Below are 26,619 nucleotides of genomic sequence, written 5' to 3' on the forward strand. Positions count from 1 at the left end.
CAGAAAATTTGAGGAGAAAGAGAACAAGTTCAGTTAGTAAACCCAGGTAAGGCTTCACAGAAAAGGGGGAAATCTGAGCTCAGCCTTGAAGGAAGAAAAAGATTATTAGTTAGAAATGAGGAAGAAGCTTCAATTCTTAAAAATCACAGTTCGATTTTTGGAATACCGTTCATATTAAAGGAATGATGAATAGCCCACACAAGTGTATGGAATTAATAAAGTAAGGGGGGGAAGAATGATATTAAGAAGGTTATAGTAGTCTGGTTTTACTTAAATGTAAAATATATGAAGCTAAGTGAAATAAAGCTGAGGAAGTAGAAAATAGATTATCAAAGGTTTTAAATCCAAATTAAACTCAAAAATTAGTTTGTGTTTTTCCACAGGAAATAGGGAATCACAAAAGATTCTTTTAGTGAGTTAGTATCATACCTAAATCTAGTGATTAGGAAGATTAATTTGACAGTTCTTTAATGAATGGACTGATGAGACAGGGAAAGAAAGCATGTGGTTACCCAAATAGTCCAGGCAAGAGGAGATGAGGATCTGAACTAATGTGGTGGTGATACAGAAAGGAAGGGATTGGAGAAAGAGACATTGTGGATATAGAATTCATAGATCCTGACAACTGTTTGGATGTAGAGAGTGAGGAACAAAGAAATGTTGAATATGGTTCCAAGGTTTAAATATTCAAAGAGAGGATGGAGGTGTCATGAATAGAAAAAAATAATTTAAGAGATGGGGTAGATTTTCAATAGAAGATGATTTCAATTTTAATATGCTGAGTTTAGTTGACAGCAGAATATATAGGTACACAAGTACCAGTTACTTGATATTGTGGAATCAGAATTCACAGGAAATCTGAGGGTCAACTGAATAGTTGACTGGTTACTGAACACAAAGGGAAGAGATGAAATCACCAAATACACATAGAGAAAGAAGGCTGTTCATGACAATCATAATTTTTTGTATCTCCCATAATGTCTTATCTAGTACTGAGTTCAGTACAGAAGAAATAAAGGTTTGAAGACTGAATGTTTGTCAGACTGAGAAGGCAAAACATGAAGGACACTAGTTCTATTCTCACTATTAAGAAAAAAACAAATATAAAGTGTTCAAGTATATCTTTACTAAAAATGTCAATAGTCCTTTGGTAATCCCATGATTAAAAATAACTCCTCTTCTCCTCCCCCCCCCCCAAAATAACACTCATATACATCTGTAACAGTAAAAATATCAAGCTAAATTTTCCACAGTACCCTATTCCCCAGAAGGCCAGAAAGACTGAATTAAACAGATTACCTGACATTTTTCTTGAACTTCAGGGACAGGGACAGGATTGCTCATTAAATCACTCAAACCAGCATTTGGATTGTGAGGAATTAGCTTATATTGTCCTCCTTCTCTCTTCAGATCTAAACCAAAAATATCTGACAGTAAATCACTTTCCTCTGTTAATTCCTTTAGGTCAGTTAGATCTTCCGTAGGCAGGGCCATTTCTATAGCTTTCCTTTCTCCCTCTTCTCCCTCACCCCGTACCTCATCCTGGGTAGGGTCTGGCATATTGGCCAAAAGTTCTGCAACTTTGATCTTTTTAGCACCTTCTACCAGGCTACCTCCCAGCAGCAAGCTGCACATGATACGAAAGAAGCCTCTAAAAACACTGGTTATGAAATGCAAGAGGCATATCAAAATACTCCAGTAGGATGAAAAGAGGGCCATAACCAGGTCCTTCATAGTCATTTTCTTTACTTTCTTCATCTGTTTTTTCAGGCTCTTTAAACTGAGCATTCTCAGCAGAGTTAAGATATTGTACCTAAGGGCAAGGAGAGCAGATTTAACAGTCATAATGGAAAAAAAGCCCATTCGAGGTTCCTGTTCTTCAGGCTTCTCTTTCTCAGTTTCTTCTTTGTTCACTGATCGTTCATTCAAATCTGATTCTGAGATCTGTGCAGCAAGCTGCATTTCAAAGATGGTATCCTCACAAAAATTAACAAAAAGTTCCATCTTTTCTTTCTCCCCTCCTTCATTGACCACATCAAAAATAAACTGCCTTTTAGATTCTTTGACCTGTGGCTTCTCCCACTGGGTTCTACTAGACTCACTAATTTCAAAATAAACTCTTTCAATGCGTTTTGCACTGCCCATAATCTCAATGCGGCCTAGAAAAGGCTGAAAATAATTCAGTACACTTTCTGCTAATTCAAGGAAAGTCTGGAGCCGGGTATCATTGGGCATATGTTCAGAAAGGTTGGTCAGGAGGACAGCAACATTGAAGCCAATGTCCTTGGCTGGTTCATGGAAACGTTTCACAAACTCTTCATAATCTAAGGTTTCATTTTCATCTGTTTCCGCACAAGACAGAAGAAATTCAGTTTCAGATTGAGTATAGTGCTTATGACTCTCCATTGCTTTATGGAAGTCTCTCTTGGAAATGATGCCTTTGCCATCTGGGTCATATTCTTTGAATGTATCTGAAGAAGTTAAATCCTTTAGTTTTAAAAACATGTCGAAAAATTTTAGAATCATCTCTACATTGTTGGAAGACTCTACCAGCATATCAACCATCTGTTTGCCAATGGTTCCATTAACAACGTTACCTGATGGCAAAAAAATCATATTTGTTCAAAATAAATATACTTTAGTAAGATGAAGAGCTAAGAGATAAACATTAAATGAAATATATTTATCAATACATAGACACAGGAAATCACCTTATTTTTTGAATATAAATTTATATGGTGTTTTTCCATGAAACAATAAGATACAAATTCATCCTGGTTTGAAAGGATTAGGATACACTTCCACAGTAATATTTTGGATATAATATGATAAAAATCAAAATGCTGTCCCATTATATATATATATATATATATATATATATATATATATATATGAAAAAGATAAGTACTAAAGAAGAGAAAATGAAGTAACTGCTAGCACTATTGTAAAAGATGATTCTGAGGATGTTTCCTATGTCTTTTAACCTTGGTTTTCTCGAAGAGTGTCTGATGGGGCAAAATACGGCTATATAGAGAGTATATTTTGTGGCAATTTATAGAATCATCAAATGCACTCATTAGTCGGATTGAAAATGTTATATAATTAGTAATATATGAACCCCAGGTAAAAAATATATGGAAGACATCAAGAGTAAAGGTCTCAAGATATTTATTTGAACAAAACTTTAAATCTGAGACAAGGAACTAGAAATTCATGGCAACAGGACATGTTTAAACTTTTGCTAGTCACTGGATCAAATACAACGTATTTAACATGGACTATTTAACCAAAAATCTCTTTAATCAAGTAAATATTGATAAGGCAATGAATGATCTGGGTGTTGTTGACATTCTAAAACATAGATAAGGATAAAAGGTGAAGAAAAATAATTGTGATAAAAGAAAGTAATAGAGATAAATTGAATGTTAAGAGGGAAAAAAAATACTGAAGTTAGGATTCAGTGTCATAGTGTCCTGATTTACCTGTTCCCACGCCAATGAACTCCAAAAGTCCCAAAGTAATTAAATTTCTGTTGCCACTTCTCAAACTAGAAGTTATAAATATATCAACTTAAACAAAGTTTTTATCCCAGCATAGTTAAAACTAGCTGACCTCTTTATGCAATTTGAGATGACTTCTATTAAAGTCTTAAAGAACATAAAAATGAAAATTTCTTTGTCCATGACCATAGGGTCTGAATTATGGCTTAAAAATCCATAGGCTTAAAAATGCATAATGTAGCAGTCTTTAAAAAGTCATTGACCTATTGATTTTATAGGTATTGTTAATCATTAACAGTTGATTAATGTGAAATATATTTATATGGGTTGAAAAGCTCAATCCTCAAGATATGCCTCATAAGACAAGGAAAGTATATATATATATATATATATATATATATATATATATATATATATATATATATATATATATAGCTTCATTTTTCAGATATACACAGTCAGAATAACAAGAATTATAATGTAATGTACAAGAAAAAGTGAATATATGGTTAGACAGACACAAAGATTAAGTATCATTTCCAGGTGTTGTTTACGATTTTCTAGAGCAGTGGTTTTTAAAATGTAAGCCAAGGAAACCAGGGAATCTGTGTTACCCTTTCAGAGGGTAAATGAGTTCAAAACTATTTTCATAATAATATTGATGTTTTGTGTCTATTATAGTAAATAGCCATAGGAAAAAACCAAATATGAACAAATTGGGGGAGGGAATTCTTATTAATTTTTTTGAATGTAAAGGGGCCTGAAGAAAAAAAAATGTGACAACCACTGTTCTAGAGGATGCCAAATTTCCAAAAACCAGCATTTTAGGTTTTATGGCCATCAAATTAGAGAATATAGGGCTATGCTTTATAGTACTTGCATTTCTGATTAATCAAAGCTACCTTCCAACATGGACAGCAACATGACCACCATGTCCTTTTGAAGATCCATTAATTCTTTCAACAGCTCAATTTGGCTGGAATCCTGTGAATGTTAATATAATGCATTTAAAACTATATGAGAAAAAATATACAGAGGACTACCACATTCAGTTTCACAGTATTTGAATTATGAAATCAGTTCAATGTGTAACAGCACTTTTAACATACTAATAAAAAACCATAGAGCAGTCACGTTAAATTAGCTATAGAGAGAAGCACAATTTCTGTCATTTACATGAGTTTTAATAAACTATTTAAGTGGAAACTAAAAGCTGAAAGGAAGAAAAAACTAACAAGTCAGAGATTATTATATATTATTATTGTATTATTTTAAAAGACCATCAAGATCATTTTAGTATATAAGAACATTGTTGGACTTTTTAAAATGGCAATTGCTCACCTAATTACGTAAAACACTTGATTATCTAAAAATCTTCTTAACTGAAATTCATTTTGTGATTTTGTCTGTTTTTAATAAGCTTTAGGGTCTTAATATGCTTTAGGGTCTTAATAAATCCTAGCAAATGCAATTATATTATTTCATACATGTACACAGGTACATAATGGATGATATCAGCTTAGGTATATAACACAAACCTTAAACGTTATATGCAGTTAAATCACTGCATCTTGCAAAGTAACAGAATTTGAAAAACAAATGATTATACTTGTTAATTTCTCACATCATATTCTTCATTTTCATAGCATTTTCCTGATATGTGTGTGTGTAGAAATTTAAAAAAAATTTCTTATTACAAATCCTATAATTGGTTTTCTTAGCATAGAATATCATTCTAAATCAAGTGACTTCTGTTACATATTAAAATTACAATATTTTGAAAGATTCTAACTCTACTATGGAAAATTGTATCTTCAGAAATTGGTGCCTCAGTCTATATGGACAATTGTTCAGTCATATCATATATCAATATATAAAGGATGTGTATGATTACTTTAGTGTGTGATCTGCATACATATGCCAACATATCTATAATTTATAACCTTATAGAGATGTCTGAGTCCAAAGAGGTGAATTAATTTGCTAGTGATAACAGCTAATGAGTTTTACTAGTGAGACTTGATTTTTATTCTTCCTGATTCCTGTTTCAGCATGCTATTCGTTTTCAAATGTAAATAACAAAATATGAAAATAAACATTCTTATGAAAACATTTGTGATAGATTCATGTCTATAAAAATGAATTGCTTAAAATCCATAATAATTATTTGAATTTTAAAAACTAGTTTACTAAAATGTCATTACTATGTATAGTGATCAGATAAGAATTATATTATTATTAAATAATTTTGTTTACTTTTATAGTTTAAGTCGAAGATCAATACCATGGTTGATATTTCACATATCAAAATACAAATTAAATATTATATATATATTATAGGCCATGAAGATGCTATAACATCTTGTTTAAACAAAATATTTAGCAAGTTATTGTATTAACATTTTATATTTCTATTTCTTTAGTTTCTCCTTCATTTTTGAAGAGGACCATAACATCAGGAAGGTGATGCCATGACATGGAAATGAATTGAATTTAAATGAGGGAGCACTGTACAAAGTCATCAGTTTCACTCTCTCCTCGGGAGTCATCTGGGTGCAGTGGCAAGATGTCTGGAGATGGCCCTGGTTGCAAGTAGGACATGTTGGCCTTTTTAAACTAAGTAAATAAGTCTCAGTTTGACTGAGGTATCATCCATCCAGTGATGAAGGAAAAGTATGAAAGAAATGAGGCAAAAAAAGGTCCTCAGTCCAAAACAACAACAACAAAAAACCTAAAATTAATCTTGGAGGAGAATACCCTCTGAGTTTCTGGTCAAAATAGAAAGAAATGCTACTTATGTTTACTCCAACTCAAGCAGAGTCCAAACAATGACCAAGTGGGTCTGGGACTTCAGCAACCAAAATTTACATTCCTTTGGATGGAACACTCCAGGTAGGAATGTGAAACCCTATTTAGACACAGAGGAGCAGTTAGATGACACAGTGGATACAGCACTAGCCCTGGAGTCAAGAGGACCTGAGTTAAAATCTGACAATCAAACACTTGACAATTATTAGTTGTCATTGATAGCCTCAAATGCAGTTGTCCTAATTCATATCTGGTCACTGGACCCAGATGGCCCTGGAGGAGAAAGTGAGGATGGTTACTTTGCACAGCAACCCCTCACTCAAATCCAATTCACGTACATGTCATGGTATCACTTCCTTGGTTATCATGGTCTTTTTCAAGAACAAAGGACAAACATCTAGACATAGGGAAGAGAAGGGGGAAAGAAGTAAAAAAGGAGGAAAAGGGGATGAGAGAGAAAGGGAGGAGAACAAAAGTATATTTCTATGCTCTAAAATCAAAGTAAACAAAGGAGACAGAAAACATGTCTTTTATAAGTTGTGCCCTCCAGTCACCTTTAAAAATTGTGAAGTAGAAATAGGCTAATCCTTAAGATGTATTTATTTGCTCTTAGAGTTAATTAGGTATCTTTCTATGGATTTCCTAACATTAAATTGACTATTAAAGTTGGAATGACAGCAGTCTTGAGAATCTCCCTGTTTGTGACTCTACATGGAAATTGCTTCCATTGCAGTAAGCTAATAAGTTTAGTATGACCAGAATAAAAATTTTTTGGTAGGTAAAAAGAATGAAGGTTCTAGTGAGCATTTCTGAGGAAATGAGATTATAAATACATGATAAATGAACAGCATTTGGGGAACCCATTTAAGAAATATTTCTACAACTACTACATTTTCAGCATGTCTACCCTCTTCAGTTTTGTAAAATTTCACTACACAGCTAGCACACAAAACTTTCATTTTATCAATAAAACAAAACACAATTCAAGAAGAAAACAAGGAATGGCAATGGAACAGTTAGATAAAAAGCCTATCTGCATATATTAAAAGGACCAGATTATTTTTTTTCTGCTGAGGATTTCGAAGGGTAAAGACAGAATACCTGAGACAACTTCATTTGCATATGGGCAAATACATGAAGAAAACCAACAACTGCATCCCAAAGTCTGCTGTGTGCCAAACTCTGCTGATTTCCAGTGCATGGACCCTGCAACAAAAATAGAAAACCAATAAAAATGCAAGATTAAATGATAAATTGTATTCCAAAGTAATAGAGACTGAACATATGAGCGCATGTGTGCAACTAAATGTATGTGCACATGAAAATGTATGTTTGTATTATATAAAGTTTTTATGTGTCCTTAGGAGAAGGATCCCTAAATGAAAACTAGAATTTAAATAATATTATATTTTAAAGTGATAATTATAGTTTTCTAGATTAGATTTGATGAAACTAATTCATAACTGAGGCTTCTCCAAGGTCTTCATGTTCTTTTCCTTTAAAGTCAACCAATAAGTTAATAATTCAATGACAAAATGGACGCATAAAGTCTTTGACATTTGTGCTGATTTGTTTTCATTCTCTTCACAGAGGGAAAAATAAAGCCATAATAGTTAGATGTCACTGTCATTTTCTTGAGAATTCAAAATGATTCTCAGGGATAGAGAAAATCATTTATGGTAGTTATAACAAATAGTAATTCAGATAAGTTCTATCTATGGAAGAAAAATCTTCATTAAAATTTTCCTTTACTTTATTGTTGGTACTGTGCAACTAATTTATATTTTAAAAAATCAATTTAATTTGATTAATTCATAAACTAGAATATGATGCTTATTAAAATGAAAAATTATGGGCTGTGGTTTGATTTCTCATGCTTATTTTACATGAAAAAAGTTATATAAAATATAGGAAAACTTTTTCATATGAAATGAAAGCACATACTAATTGCTAGACACTGTGCTTTTCTTTGCCCAGTGTAGAGTAAATAATAAATACTTGCTATATTTAATTGAATACAAGATATATTGAATTATATTTTTTATGTATACAAAGAAGTAATCTTTCCATTGGAACAGCATATACTTTGAACTTCAATCCCATTCCTTCAACTGCCTAATGGACACTTTTTTTTGCAAGGCAAACAGGGTTAAGTGGCTTGCCCAAGGCCACACAGCTAGGTAATTATTAAGTGTCTGAGACTGGATTTGAACCCAGGTACTCCTGACTCCAAGGCCAGTGCTTTATCCACTATGCCACCTAGCCACCCCTTTAATGGACATTTTAAAATGATTGTTTTAAAGACATCTTAACCTTAACACATCTAAAACTGAACTCATTGTCTTTCCCACAAAACCATCTCTTCCAAACTTCCCTTTTTCTCTTGAAGGTGTTGTCATTCTTCCAGTTGTTGCTCGGTTTCATGACAATGGAATTATCCTAGAACTATTCTTCCTCTCTCCTATATAATCAATAAGTTAAAGATTTTAGCTATATCTAAATCTACATATTTTGCATTTGACCACTTCTCTCTACTCACACAACTTCTTCTTTAGGTCAGGTTCTCATTACCTCTCATCCAGATTATTATGAAGTCCTCCTAATTGTTCTCTTGACTTATCTTTCTCAAGTCAGTCCATATGTAACATATTTGTTAAAGTGACTTCTCTTGAGTAGAGATCTAACATATTAAATCCAGGGCTCCCAATTACTTCTAAAACAATACATTAATTTTTCTGTATAGCTTTTAAAGCCTTTCAGAGCCCAGTTCTTGTCTGTATTCACAGTCTTACTAGACATTACTCCCCCATCCACATTCTTTGATTCAGTCAAAAAGGTCTTCTCTGAGTACCATATTTCATCTTCCATGGCTTCATAGAAGAGTGCTTCTGCCAAAAGACCACCTCCTACTTGAAATTTTTTCTGATCCCCCAAAGTGCGATTGCAAAATTATCTTGTATTTAACTGATATCAGATAATTGATTTATCTTGTAATTTAACTGCATGTGAATATATGTATATATGAGCATGTATATGGTATCTTCAATGTCAGTATAACTTTAAGCTCTTAAATTTTAATTTATTCTAGATATTTGCATATATGAAAACATTTGTCTATATACACACAGATCTATCTATCTATACACACACTTATATGGGTACACAGAGACATACTCTCTCATACTCATACATACACATAAGTATAGATATATCTGTTGTCATCCCAAATAGAATGTAATTCTCTTGTGCAAGGAAATATTGATTTATTCTGTGTATTTGTATCCCACAGCTTTTAGCATAGTCTCTGGCACCTAGTAGTACTTAATAAATACTTGTTGATTCATTGAGACTATCAGCCAAAATAATTCAAAAAGAGATAAAGAAACATATATTAAATATATAATTTAATAGATTCTTTGAAGCACTAATCCAGGAACTTTTAAATTAATCAGTTATTAATAAAATAATTAATTTTATTGTATTATTTTGCTTATCAGAACTTATCCATATAATATATCAGAACATATCCATATCCATATCACAATAATGTGAAGGGCAAAATGTTATTTCTCCAAAGAATGAAATACCATGCATCATACTCTCCTATTTTTGTGTGTTAGAAATATACTTACCTGGATATATTCTGTAAGAGTATTAAAGACCTGTTTTGCCACCTGAATTGCTTTGGAAAAATTTCGCTGTCCTTGTTCATCAATTACATCTTTCCCAGAGTAATACCAGTAAAAATCACTAATTGATTCCTACAAAATGGAGGAAATATTATTAATGCTATCATTTTTCCAATAAGCCTTTAAAAAGTACATCGAATTTGAATAATGCAACAAAAGTAAATGAAGAATGGTTTTTGAAGAAAGGTACTTAATTTTAGTCAGTAGTCAGTAACTCCTTCTATAGATAAAACCCAATCATAGGAAAAGAAATGTAGAAATTATATTTTAAATTATTTTTGTTTAATTATGCTGAATTCCACAATCATAATTTTATAGAATTAAAGAAATGATAAATATTCATCCACAAAGAAATATCTGATACTACATATGTGAAGTATGATGGTTCAGCAAAAACAAATTAAGGAACAGACATTTTATAATAGATATATATCATCATTCTTCCCACCTCAAGAACAAATACAGCCCAAATCATACAAAATAAGATGTTCATTCTTTCTCATTTGAATTAAGGTAATTGGTAGGATATATTATAATGTCAACAACAATAGTGACATTACTGAAAACTAGATAGGTCTCCAACCAATGAGATATTCAAAAGAATAAAATATATCCCAGAAAGAATTCTAACTAGGAAAGAATTTTAAGGTATTTAATAAGATGATTTTGCCTTATCTTAGAAATGACATAAAATTTTATAAGTATTTAATACAAGACTTTAATGTACTTATTTCAGAAATTAAACATATTATTCTCATTATTTGATTAAACATGTACATGTTTTGATAGTAAAAAATAAGAGAACTGAAACTGAAGGTTTTTTAAAATAATGCCACTGATTTATTTTTTCTATAAATTCAGAGAAATAAACTGTCTACTTAAGGATTATGATTATTAAAGAGTTTAGAATGCTTTACTTTGTCAAGGTATTGGGCTGTTACAAACTCTAACTCTTTAACTATGATCCTGTGATGCTATAGAATATGAGATGTGGAGTCAGAAGACCTTGTTTCAAATCCTGGCTCTGCCATTCTTCCCTTTGGACTGTCGGTAAATGATTTATTCTCTCTGGGTCTCAGTTTCTTGGCTGAGATGAAAGTTTAGATTACTTTTAATGATTTTTCAGCTCTCAATTTATAATTTCTTATAGATTTGCAAAATTTCATATTAATTAATTTGTTGGTGATTGGTTTCAAAAAATCAATTTGTAATTTTAAACATCATGTCTGAATGGTACAAACAACTATAAACTATCAACTATTACCTGAAGATGAGCAATTATGGAAAGTTCAAGCTTTTTAACCAAAAAGTTTCCCTCAATTAACATGGCAAAAAAATTATAACTTCTAAGTAATTGCGAAAGAGAAACCAACTAAGACAAATGCTGCTGAAAAAAGTGAAGGAATGAACATGAGTCCAGAAAATAAACAAGGTGAAACAGAAAACTAAGAAACAGGAGAACAGAAGACTAGGGAAGGATAATGGTTATTCAACACCATGATCTGACCTGAGCAAAAATATAATACTTAAAATATTTCTATTTTGTTAAAAAAAAATCAAAACCAAGGTAAAAACATGTCATAGCTCAGGTTTTGCTATACCATTCTAACTCTTTTGACTATTTTAGCTGCTTGTAGTACAGAAGTTAAGGTACCTGTACTCTCAATAGATAGTCCACTGTGGAGATGATTATATTAACAGTTGTATTATTACCAGTCTGAGTTCTCAGATAATTCTGAAAATCTACATAAATTAAAAGAGAAAAACAGAAGAAAGTCATTGTGCTAGCTAAAATTCAAAGTACAGTTGTTAAATAAATGTACATTTAATGAATTTTTATTATTCTCTTAATTATCTAACATAAAATTTTCAGGTATAGAAGTCCAGTGTTCTGTGCTTTTTTAATTTAAAAAATTCAACCCATATCCATTTCCTGAAAATTTTCATAAATACCACATTTCTAAGTGTGCAACAGAATACAAACAACTTTGAAAATGTTTTATGCTAAGAAAAAAAGTTAGATTTTTTTCCCTAAGAGAACTTTGTTGGTTTTTTTTTTTTTTTGCAAGGCAATGGGGTTGTGACTTGCCCAAGGTCACATAGCTAGGTAATTATTAAGTGTCTGAGATCAGACTTGAACACTCAGGTCCTCCTAACTCCAGGGCCAGTGCTTTCCTAAGTGAACTTTGACCAAGTAATGTATTGTAGGTTTCTACATATATAGGAATTTGAGAATCTAATCATTAAACCTTCATGAAACCTATCAAACTCTTAAAAATGTAGTAGATTTGATAAAGAAAAAGAAAAAGAAAAGTTCAAATTGAACTACTCACTATATCTCTGACTTTAGACAAGTCACCGGACCACTCTTAGTTTCATCTTTGTAATATGAAAATATGTGTTACCCTATCTCACTGGATTATTTTGATGATCAAATAAAATAAGACGTAAAAGCCCTCTGAAAAAAATACATAGTGATTTACAATTATAAAGTAATAAGGAAATAACTTTTGAACCTCAGAGGACTAGGTAATGTGAGTTATCATTGATGTTTCTGGGACCAAAGAAAAGATATTTCTTCTTATATCACTTCATCTGGATGACTGGAAAAATGGTCCACAAACCTGAATTGTGTCCTTCACAAAGCAATTGGAGGAAACGGAAGAGGTCACAGGTGAATTCATCATCCTGCAGTACTTTCTCTCCTGTAGAAAGGCCATATGTATGATACATTACTAACCACTCTCAACTCTTTCCCATACTTCCTCCCCAGCTGTAATCCCAACAGAACCTGCAAGTTGGTCTAACATTATTCTGAGTCAAAAAATAATTGCAAATCATAGCATTACTTCTATCTGAAGCTCAAGAGGGCATGCGCTTGGCAGATAGATACCATTTCCCTTTGGTAAAAACATTTACATTTTATATACCCAAATTTATTTCTGTTAAATGCAGCAGCATGGGCTTGGCAACATTTTAAAAAAACAATTTATTAGTTTATTTACACTTATTATTGGTTTGCATGGGCATGAATTCTGTATCACCTATAATATTTAATGTTGATTCAAACTGTTCTTCATGTGAGAAAATGATTTACTATTGTTTCTTCCAAAAAAGAAGTTTAAAAAAGGTTTCTTTTGTTACTCAAAGTACAGTACCTAGGAAGTTTTTATTATGTTTTGCACAATCCTATCACATTTGCTTATAGAAGGTAATAATAAGTCAAGAAATGCTTAAGAAGAGCTGACAAAGCAAAAGTAGCTAGTTTCAAAAGTTCTATTCCAAGGAGAACTAGTAAATGGACAGTTTCATACATCACATTTAGGGAAATCATTAGTAGGTCATGAGAACTAGAATGTCAGATGAGTTAATACTAGGCAGAAACTTCCTATAGCCACAGAAGACACATTTTTATAAGGAGAGTAAAGATATTCATGATCAAGAGAATTTCAGATTTTCACATCAGTTAATCCCTCTGATCCCTCTTTATTTTCCCCATGAAAGAAATATACAAATAAAATCAATAATGAACATGAGACAAATATTGCTGACCATGTGGAAATGTCCCAGAATCTGAGATTTAGAGAATCATTGTATAATGAAAAGTAATTTTTAAGCGAGTGAAAACAATTGTGTATTTTTTAAGTTGTTTGGAAATAATCTGAATTAAGACAGAAAGATGTGCAATGATCAAATGTTTATATAAATTCTTGAGTGATCAGAACTACATATAATTGATGGATACAGATTGTGACATTTAAAGTGAGAGGTTTCAGTGTAATGGTGGGATTAGGCAGCAAAATCATTTTGAAAGTGAATTCATTATCCTCATTTCTCTATGACCTTTAAGATGTGATATTCAGGGACCAGAGTTAGCAACAAGGAAAATAAAAACTCACACAGAAAATAAAACTAAGAGAAGATAGAAATAAGCATACTGCTCTTGCTATAAAGTTTAATGTGAGTTAATCTCACAAATGAAAAAGTCATTTGCGGATGAGGGATTACTGATTTAGAGTCCAAATACTACACAAAAAGCCAAAATAATTCACTCTATTTCTGGTAGTTGGTATTAAGTAATAGGCTATTTTAACCATTTTAACTTAATGAGCTATTTAAGTGATCATATTAATGATTACAGAAATTTCCTTTTAAGTTTAGAGGAAAGTGTGAGTTTATAAGAATAATGTGATAAAACAATTAAATAGAAGCATTACAAGCATTTTGTTTTAAGGTAGCACCTTAAATTTGTATTTTGTTACCCTCATTGACTCATAAAGAGAAATGAATTTAGAATAAAATTATCCATTACTGGAGACAAATCAATGGTAGGATAGACTTCAGAACTTGCTTAGAGGAAAAATAGAAGAAATATTCAAACTACTGAGGTTCATTTTCCATAGGTATAGATAGGTTTTACTTGCATAACCTGGACATGTTATAATACAGAATGAGTGTGAGAGAATATAAATATATAAGAAAAAGCTGTATACTACAAATTCTGTGAATTCTATTTATGATTACTGCATTCTGATAAACTTTTATGCTACCTATGACCTCAAATATATGTTTGTATGGCACATTTCAGTTGCATTCCATTTGGGGATTTCTTGGCAGAGACACTAGAGTGGTTTGTCATTTCCTTTCCCAGTTCATTTTTACAGATAGAAAAACTGAGGTAAACAGGGTTAAGAGACTTGCCCAGATACACACAGACAATTACACACAGTAATTGTCTATAGCCAGACTGGAATTCAGAGAGATGAATCTTCCTGACACTAGGACAGATACTCTATCCACTGTGCTACAAACTGCAGAGCATTGTTAAAAACTCCTAAGTACTATATAACTTTAAAATTCTTATGATCATATAAATTTCAAAGAGAAGTTTAGAAACACAACTGACCGATAACACTCTATATTATTATATTCTGCTATTTTAGATTAATGAATCTACAATCTGTACATGTATAGAACCTATATGAGATTATTCACTATCAAGAGGAAGGGGGTATGGAAAAAGGAAGGCAGAAAAATATGAAATTCAAAATCTTATATAAAATGAATGTTGAAAACTATCTTTACATATAATTGGAAAAGTAAAATTAAATTAAACTAAAAAAAAAAACCCAAAAGTGAATCTACAATCCAAAGGGCTTTATGTCTGAACAAAGGGAAGACATTCTTTTGTATTCAGCGCTTTAACAGACCTTGAATGCTGAAAGTGTGCAGTCTCAAAGATGGAAAAATAAGCAAGCAGGTATTTGAAAATATAGTTTAGAAACATACCCATTAGAAGAAGTTTTTCTATTCAAGTCACTTAATATTGAGCTAAATACATAGTTTTTTGAAAACTGAGAAGAATCACATTTGATAGTTCAAGAGATTTGAGCTCTTATATTAACTGAAATCTGCATATCTCTCATTATACATTTATTAAGGCCTCATGCATGTCCATGAACTGTGCTAGGCACTAGGGGTAAAAAGAAAAATTAAAAGTCATTTCCTGCCAAGAGTTTCCATTTTACTATGAAATATATTCCTAGATAAGTAAACACAAAGTATAAAGAAAATTAATATAAAGTAATTTCAAGAGTGGTGAGGACAAGTGATCCCAACAAGTGGATGGGTCTAGGAAAGGCTTTCTGAAGGAAGTGGAATTTCTGCTTAATCTTGAAGGGAACAAAGACTGTTCAGAGACAGAGAAAAGAGGTAGAACAAGTACCTGTCCAGGGCAAGTTTAAAGATGGAATGTTGTGTGCGAGGAATATGTAGAGAGGACAGACGTAGATTGTGAAAGAATTTCATGTCCAAAGGATTTGAATTTTAACCTAGAGGCATTAGGGACCTATGGAAGCTTCTGAAGCAGAAGAATGATCTTCTAGGTCTTATCCTTAAAGGAATATCATCAGCTCCCGTGAGGAAGATGGCAGGAAGACCAGTTAGCGCTGATGACAGTGCTAAGCAAAAAGTGCTAAGAGTTTGACCTAGGATAATTGTGGTATCAAAGTAGAAGAGAGGGAAAACAAGAATAGGAAACTCAGCAATAAATTATCTTTAATGTATTTCTGAAATTTCGGTATTTTCATTTCCTTGATCAGTTTCTCCTCTGAAGATGAGTCACATATCATTGATCATTTTATGAGATGATTAATATGGTTGCTCTCAATCTTTCACATAGGGATATTGGGAAGCTCTCAATAATTAGCTCTTTCACAAAGGGATATTGAGAAGCAGGGGATTCATTTGACTATCTAAACAAATTTCCAAGTACCACCTGTTTTGCTCCTGCAAATAAGGATCATGGGACCTTTTAGTATGATATGTAGCCAAAATCTGTCAATGTTGTCTCACTAAAAATGTGAGCTTCTTGAGAGCAAAGATTGCCTTTTTTTAATTCCCACCACTTGGAATAGTTATTTCATAATGAATGCTATTTTGTTCATTCACTCATTCAAAAAATGTCTTATAAAAAAGATCAGATCTTAAAAACTAGTATTGATTTTTGGATAAACCATAATTGTCACTGTATTAAAATGTGTTATGATATCAAACAGCATAGGATAGTTGGGGTATTAAGGGGGTCTGAATCTATTATTTAATTGCTATAAAGAACTCTCATTGTGGAAATTTCCTTCAGAAATGCACATGGTGCAATTTATAGTTTTAAAGGGTTACCTGGGTTGAGGGGTTAAATGACTTGATAATAGATACTCAATAGATACTCAAGTGATATGTATTAAATGTAAAGTGCAATCTTCTATTCTTGACAGGGACTGAGACTACTGAAGTGAAGGTGGCTGCTATCATGAAAACCAGGGCAAAATTTGGAAACAGAGAAACTAGTGAATAGCAGCAAGAGATGAGCAACTTATTGATAATTAATTTTGATGTGACCATTGCCTTCATGTGAATTGTATATAAGATCTACCTGAGGTGGGTTATGAAGTGGCTAAATACATAAATTCATGCCTACAAACAAAAATATATAAGTTAATATCCTTATGCAGGTACACAGTGCATACAGTATGACTTGTGGAGCTGAGTTACTTCTCCATTTAATTTTAAATTTAAGTGATTACATACATACATACATACATATATATATACATATATATATATATATATATATGAGTACAACTATTTATCGAGTACATCTGTATAGAAATGCAATCAACTCTCAGGTTAAAATGCTGCGAGGGCCCATGCTGCATATAAATGATATGGTAACAGAGATGGATGGCTTTATGTCTGCAGAGGGTGCAGGATCAACAATCTAACTGGAGATGTATTTAAAAAGTGACATTGTAATATGATGTAAACTAGATAGAAAACTGTAATGAAATGGAGAAAATGTCTGGAGTACTAAAAACCCTCATTTCTCCTATTTGAAAAAGATATCCTTTTGTGTGCATTCACCATGAATTTATGGTACTATGAATATTTAACAAAATATTTTAATGATGAAAAATTGAAATATATTGGAGTATATTACTATTGTAATTTTACAAAAATCTTAAGATGTGACTTAAAATTGTATGGTTATCTGCATTTTTAACTGACTATCAATTAGTACTGGCTTAAGAAACAATGGATTCAAATTGCTGACATATTAAGTTAAAATTAACTCTGTACTAAATCTACTATATTCATTCAGTCTAGAAATGCTTAAATGTTAAGCCTAGTTAAAGATAGGCACATTGTGAGTGCTCAATAAATACTTTTAGTTTATTTGTGACCATCTTAATTTGTACTAACTTAGATTTTACCAGTATATAAAAAATATATGAAAATAAATATGAAAAAAAGTATATGAAAATAATAGGCAAGTCATACTTTACAGTCATCAGTGAGACAAGAAATAGTAAATGCTACCTTAGAGGTCCAAAAATTTTCTACTGGTTTGATGTTAGCTAATCTAATTCTCAAAAAACAAACGCTAGCTCTTAAAAAATCCTAAAATAACTTAACTCGGAAAATTTGAAGAAAATGAAACATTATACACTGCTTTAACTCTAACCACTGTTGTTTTAAAAACAAGTAGATTCATACGAGAGTAATTCTGGCAAATAGAGATGCATTGCAGATGCTCAGAGTTTTTGTAAAATGTAATTGGGAAGTATACCATTAACATAAAGGATAAAATGTTCATTCTTCATAATGCTGTTAAAGAAAAATTACAAATTGCTATAGGTTGAGAAAAATAGAAAACAAAATATTTAAAGCTAACATGTCCTTGTAAATGAGTTTACTAGAATATTGAAAATAAATTCAATATATTGTGATCATAAAATCTTAAGTGTAAATTATTATTGGTGTTGTTTTCACTAAAATCAGGTTTAAAAGAATGATTTAATTTTGAAGAACTCTCCAAATGTTTGCCAAAAAACTCCATGCAATTTTAAATCTTAATGACATAGTTTGTGGACTTGAGAAAAACAATAAATAAATGATATCCAAAAGAAATGGTAAAGTTTAGGTAAAGTTTGGTAAAGTTTATTCAGAGACCTAAAACAGTAAAAAGAAGCCTGAGTCTTGGGATCAGAACACTGGGCTTTGAGACTGATTCTACCAAAATATTACTTTGGCTCTGGATAAATCTTTGAAGTTCTTAGAGTCTTCAAGTCTACATCTGTAATATGGGAATATGGACACATGCACAGACCACTTAACAAGACAATGACAGATCAAAGTCAAGGGAACAGAAAGTGAAGGGGTAAAGAACTGTGCAACTGTATAGCTAAAACAAAACAAAAATGTGGTTTAGGGATTTAAAAAAAAAGTGGTTTCTACAGAAATAAAGTATTTTATAAAAACAGAAGAACCAAATAACTATGAGAAGAAAATTTAAACTGTTTTGGGTGATATTACAGATTATTTCAGTGTCTCTACAATGTGAAATCAGAGTTTATAGTTTAAAAATTTAAACCTCAGGAAAAGAACATTACTGTCATTAATTAGAATCCAATAATTTGCTTTCATATCTACTTGCAAAATGAGCTTAGAATAAAGTCTAATATTTGATAATACCTTTAAATTCTCCTGAAATTTTAGTGTTAAAGACAAGGAATATAAATAATGAAGAAATTTTAAAATAATCCTATTTCAGGAATATATATATATATAATTAAACCAAAATTTAACCTTCTATTGTCAATAATTAACCATAAAGTGGTTCATTAGGAGAAAGAGTAGTAGTTTTCAGAGTTTGTTGCCAGAACACTAATGTGCTTTGAAAAACATTTCCTGATCAAATAACTTCTATGTATAATTTAGTCCAATTCAATTTCTAAGCACACTAAAATATATTTTCCACAACAGAAAAAAATCATTAAAACACAAAAGCAACATCTTCCGCTATCTTTCAATTACAAATAGAATTTGGAAGGAGAGGAATACTGCATTTTCAGGCTTATCACAATTTTCTGAAGAGACAGTACAGGTTCTGAAAATTCTGATGAAAGAAGAAAGTTTTTTAAGTATGCAATGAAATTAAATTCAATGCACATTTTTTGTTAAGAACCTTTTTCTGTTGCTCAAATAAACAAGACAAATAAAAATATAAAAAATGTAACTTCAAGCAAATGAGTTATAAGGACAAGAAGTACATTTGCTTAGGAATAATTTGGGTTCTATACAAATAGTTTTAAGATTTTGTAAAAGAATGGTAATGCTGGTGAAGGAGGAAGGGAAAGCAAGTGTAAACTTTTATAGCAACACCAGGAGAATGTGGAAAAGAACATTTTTATCAACTCATCTGATATCAATAATTACATAGTGTAGGCAAGCACTGCTTAATGACATTCATGCCAGATCAGAAGCAAATATAGTTCCAATTAGGATAGCATAGTTCATATTACTCATGATATTTATCACATCATTTATATATAGAAAAAAGTTAAAATTTCAATATCAAATGGAGAAGTTAGTGATTTTAGAATGTATTATAGACAGCAGTGCCTTCTCTTCATTTACTTGAGTAGAGATGAGATTTAGGACAAATATTTGATCTGTGAAAAGAAGGAAGCAAAAAGCATATAATAAGCATTTGATAATTATTGAGTTAACAGTTCCATTCAGCAGGAATTTACTGAGAATATACAAGTGAAAAAAGTCTATTCGCTTCATGAAATTTGTTGGTGAGATAATTAGTGTGTATTGAATTCTTAGCCACATGATTGCTCAGTTACTGTTATGTGATTGTGGTGTTTCAGGGACACTGTAAATACGTGAACCATTCAAAGATCCATATATTGTCCTCCAGAAATAAACACAGCTTAGGTTACTACTCTGAAAAAATATTGTTAGTGCTAACACATTTGGATTCTTTGATGTATCCTATTGCATTCTCTGAGTATATAAATTGTTTCAATAAAATGATAATAGGAAAGGAACATTTAAATATAAAAATAAGCAGACTGATTATGACTTTAAGTCACTGATTAATACTACAAGAGCACAAGTGATCACAATCAGCTCTTGATCAGTTCCTTGAATAAATAATGTGAACACTGGAAATACCAGTTTTCCTAGTTCATGTTGCTAGTCCTTTAAAGTATTAAATTGATTCCTGCTTTTAATATAGAGGAGAATCTGGATTCTCAAGGGCTAAGATAGCACAGGACAAATTCCAATAACTTTGATCCAAGTTGAAAAGATGGCAAACATGGGTTCAGCCTCAGGCTATGTGCTATCATAGCATTACAAGCTTAGGTCTATGTGGAAAGGCTCATTACAAAAAATCTGGTCATGAGATAGTCAATGTGGTTGACTATAACTGATGGAAGCTGTAAGGGGCAGGGTATGGGAGTTTGCAATCTATATGAGTGTGAAGTAAGCACAATAACAAACTCAGATACCTTGTGAAATATTGAAGTAAATATAAGCATAGTTGTAAAAGTCCATTTATGTCCCTAATAGCTTATTAGTAATATTCAGTAATATTCTAAATCTGTTTCTTGTCTAACACATGTACAGTTATGTTACATTAAAGTACAGATAAGAAATATCTTGACTTTCCAACACAAGGGAATTGAAAAGTTCTTAAATACTAGAGTCCATATGGAAAGAGAAAAACAAGAGTTTGACTGGATCTTTCTATTCCATTCTAGATCTATCACAGATCTCATGTGATTGCACAAATCAGTGCAGCCATAAAGCCACAGTAAATACAAACAGAAATTCTATAAGAGGACTACAACACAAATTCTATTTATTTATATATACAACTATTGCAAAATACTGGGATCACTAAAAGAAAAAGAAAAACATATTAAACAAAAAACCAAAAATTAACTAAACAAAGCTTGCTGCTCGCTCTTTTAGCTCATGTGACAGTCATCGCAAATCCTGAAAGAACAAAGGAACAGAGAAGGGTTGGCACAAGAACTAAAAGAAATTAGAGTGCACAATGATAACTAAAGAATCACTTCATTTAAAGTTAAATAATGAAAAATACACACAAATTTTTACTCTTCAGGTGCTGTACAAGGCTGACATAAAGCTAAAAATAGGAACAAATAGACTGTTTTTAATAATTACCACGCTCATGAGTGATGACTGAGGAAAGGAAGACAAGACATTTACAGTAGTTGAAAGAAAAGAAAATGGGGAAAAAGGAAAAAAAGTTGAGTTTTATTCTTAAAATTTCAAAGCAGATATAGCATATATTGGTTTGGGAAAGTTATTTCTGTGCTAAAGGGAAAGAATAAATATCAAGTAAAACTCAAATGAATCATAAAAAATATCATCAGAAGAACCATTCACAATTGAAAAGTGTTTTTGATGAATTTAAAAGCAAAAAATTAATCCTAACTAACACTATGCTGACTAGGAAAGTAAGAACTAAGATGAGGACTGCAATGACTATTCCTTTTAAGATTCTGAAATTATTAATATTTATTAAAATATGTTTAAGTTAGGTTCAGAGTATCTTGAACATTCTGGGCAATAATTTGCTCAGGAACAGAAAAATCTAAAGCTGGTCTTTTTCTCAGGAGGAAAGCCGGTGCTCCAGAATACATCTCCATACTAGACAAGAACCAAAAACATCCCTCCAAAAGACAAGGGATCTACCTAATTGTTTTCAGTGTTTATTCCATGTCAGACAATCTCAAACCAGAGAGGCTGGCACAGTGTTGTCACTGACAACTACAGATATACATTAAAATGATATAGTAGTTACTTTTAAGTGAGAACTTAATGAAGAGAACTTTAAAGTAGCATGGTATAGTGCAGAGCAATCTGGACTTGGAGTCAGGGAAAAACTAGGTTCAAATCCTATCTTAAACATTTACCAGCTCTATGATTTTGGGCAAATCATTTAACCTCTCTGTGATCCAATTTCCCATATAATGAGGAAGTTGCATTTGATGGCCATCAAGGCTCCTTTCAGATCTAAAAACCATGAACCTATGTAATAAATTGTATTTTGACTTCTAAGTTGATAATGAATGGAACTTGCAAACTGAAAGAGGAACATGAAGGCACAGGAGTTAATAGGTGATGATGTTAAACCTGAACAATATATGAACTTCAAAAAACATTAAAAATATTCAGTAAATTCTATTTTCTTCTTCCTAAGTAGAATTTTTTTTGCATTGATCACACATTGACCACACACACTGACCACAAATATTTGCATTGACTACAAATGATAAGATCATGTCCCCCAAATACCCAATGATTACAAATTAGACAAAATGATGGAGTCCATTCAAACCAAAACAATATGGAAACAATCTAACAGACATAAATGAATTCAAAATCAGTACTTAAAGCAGAATTTTTTTAAAAAAGAAAAAAACCATAACAATACTTTCTAGAGAAAATAAAAACAACTTTTATACTAAATGTCTTCTAAAATGAAGATGCAATTTATCTTTTCTCTGCTTTTATTACAAGAATTATATATAATATATATATATATATATATATAACATATATATATATACATTCAAATAAGGAAGTTCAAATAAGGAAAATTCATTGAGACATTGCAATTGCTTATTTACTGTATTTATCAATTATTAACTGAACAAGTTGCATTGTTTAAAATAGTATAATGACTCCATCTTTCTATTTCACAATTCTAGATTTATCAAAGGAAATTGTATTAATACAAAGAGTAAGTCATAATAGATATCTTATTTTGGCAAAGGATGATTCAAAGGATGTAACTTCTCACCTGCACTAGCATATTTAGTATCAGCTTTGCAAACAAACATTCACATTTCCATTAATTTAGCTGACAAGAAATTTGCATTTTAACAGGTTTACATACTGTTTAAAATAGAAGAAAGCATTAAGCATTAAATTTTGACTTTCTACTTCATTGTACTCTCCTTAATCTGCAATGCTACTTTTTGATAAATTCTAAAGCATTCAAATAATTATACATTTCCTGGGAGGGGGGTGGAAACAGAGGTATACACCTTTTGAAATTCTTCTGTATACAAACAAATTGAACTAAATGGTTTATAATTTATACTCAACCTTCAACTACCCATAGTACTTTTTAATTTTCTCCATAAACTCCATTTAACTAGTTCAATTATCAGGTCACTCAAAGAAGTTAAAGAATGAAAAAAGAGTAAATGAGAATATAAGAAAAAATGTATATACACACACACATATATATGCATATATACCCATATATCAATGTAACTATATGTCTGTGTTTATATCTATATTTCAAAGTCAAATATAGATCAGCCATTCATTATCATTATTATTAAAATATTTCCTTCTTTCCGCTAGCATGTGTAATCAAGAATTGAATTCATGAAACAAATTATCAAATTATATTGAATTGGGAAAAATAGATCAGAATTTTTTTTATCGATCATTTAATTGGTGAATACCTGATCCTTCCTCTGTCACCATTCCAAGTCCTTCTGCTTTGTTTTGTCTCTCAAAGGCATTTAGGTCAAGGACACTGCAAAAACAATAATAAAAATGGACAGAAATCTTCAGAAAATCCATAAATACAATATTGTTATTTCAAAGTTAATATTTAAAAATATAATATGTCTTAAAATTTTGAAAGGAATCTGTAAAAATTCAAATCAATTCAATTCAACAGACATTCATCAAGTCTCTGCTAAGTGCAAGGAATTGTGTCAATACAGATGAAAAGATAAAAAAGACAGTCTCTACCTTCAAAGATGGTAAGGGTATGGTCACAGCAATATCATAGACTTTGCATCCCTAGAATTTTAGATTATTTTTTTAAAAAGATATTGAAATCATCCATAAGACTTGATCGGTTTAGAAACCTAAAGACTGAAGATGTTATGGCATCCTTGATCCCTGAGAAGAAAACAGTCATAAGGCACTCCAGGTACCCTCTCTCTTATGCTTGATAGACAATGGGCAAGCCAGGTAAGGAAGCTTTGCTCAGATTAACTAATTGAGGTGTCCCCAATATCGATCCCTATTTAATATCCTTCTCATGTATGACTAAGTAAATATCATTTTGTAAACTTTTGAATGCCTTATGAGTATCTTATTTTTCCACTATTATTGACCTTAAACTTCCAGGGACTGACCTGAATTAGGATCAGTACAGAAATATGCTGCTGGATGAAAATAGGGGGAAAATATAACCTACTGTGCTAACTGGGTCCACTACAAATTTATGTAACATACTCTCAACTGAGTCCTTATTGCAGCAAAGCAATCCTTATACACCTTCCTATTGGAATCACTCTCCTACTCAGCACAGTGACCTTTCCAAATCTTTACACCTGTTTAAACTTCCCATGGCTCTCCTTCCCTCACCCTTTCAGTTGAGACATTTGTTTTATATTTCACTGAAAAAAACTAGTTCCATTCCCTGAAAGGTCCCTCTTCTCCCCTCCTCATTTCACTTCACTCAGATGTCTTTACATCTTCCTTTAATTGCTTGATTCAGATGAAAAAGTGATATTTCTGGTCAAGGCCTACCCCTCCACAAGAAAATATTTTCCTCTAGCAATTTGTCACATCTATCATCTCTACTTTTTCACCAATCTTCATTCTTTTTTATCTACTGAATGCTTCCTTGATGCTTCAAAACATTCCCATGTCTTTCCCATCCTCAAAAATCCCTTTATTTGATCTGTCTATTCCCACAATTTTTGTTTTCATGGCTAAACTCCTTGAAAAGGTCATGTACAACCACTGTCTTCACATCCTTTCCTCTTACTTTCTTCTTAACTTGTTACAGTTCAGTTATGATGTCTTAATTCAACTGAAATTCTTCTTTCCAAATTTGTTATTGATTTCTTGTCACATCTAATGGCTGGTTCTCAATTCTCATCCCTCTTGATGTCTTTGCAACTTTAACTCTGTTGATCTCCCTCTTCTCCTTGATACTCTTCTCTATAGGCTTTCATGTCTCTTCTCTCTTGGCTCTACTTCTACCTGTTGGATGATTCCCTTTCAGAGTTCATTGTTGAATCTTGCTAACTATGGGTATTTCCCCAAGATTCTGAATGAGATCCTCTCCTTTTCCCTCTGTACTAGTTAAAACAATGATTTCATCTGCTACTATGGATCCAATTAATTAACTCTGTAGAGGATTCCAATTTTTATTTATTCAGGGCTAATCTCTATCTTCACCTCTGGTCTTATATCTCCAACTCACTATCAGACATCATGAAATGGGTATTTTGTAAACATTTTTAAACTCAATATAGTCAAAATTGAATAATTGTCTTTCCCTCAAACTCCAAACACCTTCCCTCTTCTTAATTACTGTTGAAGATACTGATAACCTAGTTGGCATCTTCCACTCCTCACTCTCTCTCAACTCCCATATCCAATCAGTTGCCAAGTCCTGTCAATTCTACCTTTGCAATACCTCTCATATAAGTTCACTTCTTTTTTCCAACACAGCTACCACCCTAGTAAAGACCTTCATCACCCCATGCTTGGATTATTAGAATATTATTTTGGTTGGTCTCCCTGATGCAGGTCTATCTCCATTCCAGTTTATCCTCTAATTAGTTATCAAAGTGATCTTCCTAAAGTACAGGATTAATCATATCCCCTTACCATTCAACAAACTCTAGTGGTTTCCAATAGCCTCCAGGAAAAACAAAAATATAAACTACTGTTTGGTTTTTAAAATCCTTAATAACTTGATCCCTTCTTATCATTCTTCTTTTCTTATACTTTACTCCTCTCTATGTGCTTTATGATCCCAAGACTCCTCGTTATTAACACACAAGACTTTCTCTATACCCATTGCCTTTTCACTGGCTGTCCCCCATGCTTAGATTTCTCTTCTTCCTTATCTCTGCTTCCTGGCTTCATTAAAAATAAAAAGGGGAGTGGAAGCTAGGAGGTATAGTCACAACCCCACTACCTTGCAAAAACAAAAAAAAATAAAAATCCCATTTTATGAAAAAAGTCTTTTCTTATCCTTATCCTTATGCCTTCAGAGATTATCTTCAATTTATCCTCTGTATATTTTGTTAATACATAGTTATTTACATATGGTCTCCCTCCTTATAATACAAGCTCCTTGAGGTCAGGGATTATTTTCACCTTTCCTTGTGTCCCAGTGCTTAACATGAGGTTGGCAAGCAGAAGTTATTTGATAAATACCTGATGCCTTGATTTGATTTGACTCAATA

The 26,619-nt window shown here is 31.8% G+C and overlaps 1 protein-coding gene across 13 annotated transcripts in view; it reads right to left on the reverse strand.

Moving 5' to 3' along the window:
* The window catches only part of RYR2 (ryanodine receptor 2), a 766,826-nt gene that overhangs the window by 64,005 nt on the left and 676,202 nt on the right, over positions 1 to 26,619 (reverse strand). For all 13 annotated transcript variants that reach the window (XM_074222945.1, XM_074222939.1, XM_074222937.1 and 10 more), the window contains 7 exons: positions 23,860 to 23,933; positions 12,622 to 12,702; positions 11,652 to 11,740; positions 9,941 to 10,069; positions 7,410 to 7,514; positions 4,403 to 4,484; positions 1,300 to 2,597 (listed from right to left, as the gene is read on the reverse strand). In XM_074222945.1, coding sequence (XP_074079046.1) covers positions 1,300 to 2,597; positions 4,403 to 4,484; positions 7,410 to 7,514; positions 9,941 to 10,069; positions 11,652 to 11,740; positions 12,622 to 12,702; positions 23,860 to 23,933 — 1,858 coding nt within the window. The remainder of the gene's footprint in view (positions 1 to 1,299; positions 2,598 to 4,402; positions 4,485 to 7,409; positions 7,515 to 9,940; positions 10,070 to 11,651; positions 11,741 to 12,621; positions 12,703 to 23,859; positions 23,934 to 26,619) is intronic.

Source organism: Macrotis lagotis, chromosome 2 (assembly GCF_037893015.1).
Source record: "Macrotis lagotis isolate mMagLag1 chromosome 2, bilby.v1.9.chrom.fasta, whole genome shotgun sequence".
NCBI classification, from domain to species: Eukaryota; Metazoa; Chordata; class Mammalia; order Peramelemorphia; family Peramelidae; genus Macrotis; species Macrotis lagotis.